Here is a 4,024-nt window from a genome sequence, read left to right as displayed (position 1 = left end):
TGACAGTTCTCTTATCCTTTTAATCGTCTCATTAACATTACAACAAGTACTTCGTGGAATGCCACAGGTCTTTTTCTTATTGTGCTGTTAGCAGTCCACGTAGTTTGGCAGGGCACAGTCCTGCAGATGGTAGCTAAATAGCAGCGGGGGCGGGCAGGTAGCCCCACTCGAGCGCCCTGAGAGGCATATCCGGTACCCATCACAGCGGCCTGGCTCAGGAATGAGGAGGTATGCGTATCTTGGGTCGCAAGTAGACGGTGCTGGTAGGGGCGGCCATGAAGACTGCAACGTAACCGACAACAAATGTGTGTAACAACCAATCCAAGTAGATTTGGACTCTCACGTGGACGTATGGGTGATTGTCAGTCAACGGGCTAATGAAGCATTCTGGTGAAGCTGAAATGCAGAAGAATGCAGGAGAGAAGAAAACGGAAGTCCCATGTACAAGCATAGTGATTTCCGTTTTCTCCTTCCTTGCATTTTTCAGCGTGTTAAGCTTTACAGGAATGCTTTATTGTGAGTTCCTTAATTGGTTTTTTGTGAAATTTGTTATTTTCTTGGGTCTCAATGGTTTTATTTAACTCGAACTCAAAATAAGATATGTGCAAAGTGGTGATAGTATCACGTTATTCTAGAACGCCCTCAAAAGACCAAATTGTGGCCACGTTCAATCAATACTGAAACTTGCCTCTCGTATTGCGTCTCATGCGATTTTAATCGGTGCTATCGGGATATCTCAGCAGTATTTGGAAAATATTGCGAATTTTTAAATATGTCTCTATGGTATCTTAAGGGAAACTCGCCAAAGTTCAAACCATAAAAGGGCCAATTTTGTGATTTTTGGGGCCGAAGGCTTATTAAGGACTCTAGCTGTTGCCCGACTTGGGTGTCAGCGCCGCAGGCCGCAGACCTATCAGGCGCGTCGCAGCGTAACGAGGTTTCGCTGGTTTCGTGTTATATCGCGAAGCCTGTTCCCCGAGACGTGGTCTGGCGTACATCTACCTGGTAGGTAGGTACTCAAGGGTCGTTTTCAAAACGGGAAGCAATTGATTCGTTCCCACAGTGGCGGATATTTAACACGATGGCGTTGAAAATGTCACTTATGCCCTTCAGACGCTGTAGTCTCACAATCATGTACTTAAGGTAGGTACGTTTCAGTACACTGTAGCCAAAAGTCAGAATTTTTCCAACTAAATTCTGTTAGAATACTTCGACACTCCGCACGTACCAGCTGCTATCTTTTTGGGCGTGGTAGACAAACGGCTATCTTTCTGAGCTTGGCAGACAAACGACTAACTGCTTTTCCCACCTCGGGACTGTGGGTTAGACCGTCCCAAAAAAATGCTGTTTTCAAAAAGTGCTCGGGACACATTGCCGCAGTAAACGGACTGACTAGTAGATACTTAAATGATTTTTTTTTCCGATTTTTTGAGTTGAATTTAGAGGTCGCGCATGAATTTTCAACGTTTTTTAACACAAAAACTGCGATTTTGCGGAAATTGGCGAGTTGCTGCTTCCTCTGGACGCTCCCACACTGTTCTGATTGTGCATACTGTTTCCCTCTATCCCTCTCTCGCCCCTATCACTTTGCGGGGGTCCGAACCGCATGCTTAATTCATTTTTATAGCCCAAAAGGGATTAATAATAACTCAAATTGCGTCCGTGAGGAGTACCTTAAATAGCAACGAACATTACACCAAAACAATAGAGTAATGTTGAATTCTTGCCGTCGGAGTCGGCGCTACGCGCTCTATCGGCCAAACGGCTGTTTGTAGGATTTTCACATATTTTATGGCAATTTTTTGTTACTTTTGCTTTTAAACCTGTGTCATTTAAAATAGTTGATGAGGAATAAACTAACCTGTACATTCTAACTGTACTGTTATTGCCCGCAGCAGTAGTGGTAAACTGTTAAAAAGTTGTTGTAAATTTAGAACACATTTGATGCAAAGTTTGATAGCAACAAATGTTGATAAAAAACAAAACATGTTTTAATCCAACAACATTCACAAAATTTTCTGAAACAATTTTTAATTTCAAAACAGTGGTCATTTACGTCTACCAGCACCATAAGTTTTTAATAACACAAACTTGTTCGTTCTGTAACGGTATATCTTGCTACTATCAAATATTCCAACGGTTTTGTTGTAATATTACAACATGGTGAAAAGTAGGAATCGTTGTTATGGACCACTACGGTCAAAATAGAAGGAACTTTGTCCCATGCCAATGAAAACGAATGGTAGTGTTTTTTTAACAAGCTAGTCATCACAGAGAGTACGATAATTTGACAACTTTTTTCAACTGTGTATGGCTCTGAACCACCGTTTCGGACTTTACTTTCTTCTCTTGGGGTGTAATTTTACAGGGGTCAAAGGCTGTTAAGACACCCCGCAAAGTGATAGGGGCAAGAGAGGGATAGAGGGGAACAGTGTGCGCCATCAGAATGAGGGAGCGTCCAGGGGAGGCTGCAACTCGTTAATTCCGGCAAAATCGCAGTTTTTGAGTTTAAAAACGTTAAAAATTCATGCGCGACCTCTAAATTCAACTCAAAAAATCGGAAAAAAATCGTTTTAGTATCTACTAGTCAGTCCGTTTACTGCGGCAATGTGTCCCGAGCACTTTTTAAAAACAGCATTTTTTTAGGACGGTCTACTGTGGGTGCGAATATCTCACAGTAGAGGTTATGTAACTATGCGCGTTGAACCAATTATTCTTTGCGGTTGTCAAAGCAGGAAACTTCTTGCTGGGTAATGTTATGGCTCTCGCGTCGGGAGTTATTCGATATAAACGTGGACAACCCTAACCTCAAAGATATGCAGCTAGCCGTTTGTTTGCCAAGCCGCAAAAGATGGCTGTTTGTTGCCACGCTCAGAAAGAAAGCCACTTGTGCGTAGGGAGGGTTGACTTTGAAACGCGACTTTCAAAACTTAAGGAAATTTCAGAAGCAAGACGTTTTCAAAAACAGTTTTGAATTTTTGAGAAAAGATTCGAAAATTGTGTTTCCAAAATGTTTGGATTTTTAATTTTCCAAATTGTTCCGGGTGCAAAATTTTCTAGTAAATTGTTGTTCCCATCAAAAACAATTTCCCACAAAACTTTTTACGATGTGGGGGAAGGTGTGGGGAACATTTTTGTTTCCTAAAGCAGTGCTGTGGACGTAGAATTATTATACACTATATCTACCCAGTTCGACGTCAGATTCGGCGTTACTTTTTGATAAAGTTAAGAACGACTTAGGCCGTCTTCTGACGAAATACAGTGGAGTATTTTCAGATCAAAATCCATTCTTAGAGATCCCTGGATATGTTACTTCAGAAATAAAAGGCGCTTGGACGAATACTCCCTGAATGTGTCCGGAAATTGGCAAAGTCCGAATAAACTCAGGAATTAGGAAACATACCGGAGTTTTCATTTTGACCTTTGAAACTGCTCTTGTCACCTACTTTTTGAAGTCTTCTGAGGTTTTCAGCATTGCACCAAATAATGTAAATGCATTTTAGTATCTAGGTGACTTAAAACGATTTTAGAACCATATCAAATAGTCGTGAAGTGCTGCGGAACGTAAATGGCGCGTTCGCTGAGAAACTCAGGTTAGCTCTGTTCGTGGAAGCATGAAAAACGGCCCGCTCTTGTTCTGCCAGTCCTCCCCGCACCACAACTCTGTGGCGAATGGGAAGACTGTCGTAAGTCCACTTATGTCACAAAGTGACTTTTTAACGTATTCGTATTCAGCCGGTCTAGCTCTAACTCCAAATTAGAGGTTCATTTTAAAGCAAAAAGGGCGCAAGTCCACTTACGCCACTTGGCTGGAGAAACTTTGCAGTATCAGATGTCGTAAGTCAAGTTACGCCACTTTACCATATTATCAATTGAAATCTTAGTGGAACAAGTATACTTATGACGTTATGCTCAAAAAAATAATAGTTATTGCATTAAATATTTTTCTTTTGCCAGTATCCACTAAACCCGTCCCAAAGCTAGACAATGTGCGCCTAGCATATATTTAGCTGTCCTGCAGTAT

At 41.6% G+C, this 4,024-nt stretch overlaps 1 protein-coding gene across 5 annotated transcripts in view; it reads right to left on the bottom strand.

The window, feature by feature from the left end:
• The window catches only part of LOC113214433 (very low-density lipoprotein receptor), a 29,701-nt gene continuing 25,677 nt past the window's right edge, over positions 1 to 4,024 (bottom strand). For all 5 annotated transcript variants that reach the window (XM_052272924.1, XM_052272926.1, XM_052272927.1 and 2 more), the window contains one exon: positions 1 to 282. In XM_052272924.1, the coding sequence (XP_052128884.1) occupies positions 88 to 282 (195 nt within the window). In that variant the 3' untranslated portion in view covers positions 1 to 87. The remainder of the gene's footprint in view (positions 283 to 4,024) is intronic.

The sequence above is a fragment of the Frankliniella occidentalis genome, unplaced genomic scaffold (genome assembly GCF_000697945.3).
Source record: "Frankliniella occidentalis isolate FOCC.00 unplaced genomic scaffold, Focc_3.1 Scaffold231, whole genome shotgun sequence".
Classification (NCBI taxonomy): Eukaryota; Metazoa; Arthropoda; class Insecta; order Thysanoptera; family Thripidae; genus Frankliniella; species Frankliniella occidentalis.
The sequence above is the reverse complement of the archived record's forward strand: the minus strand, read 5'-3'. Positions and strand labels throughout refer to the sequence as shown.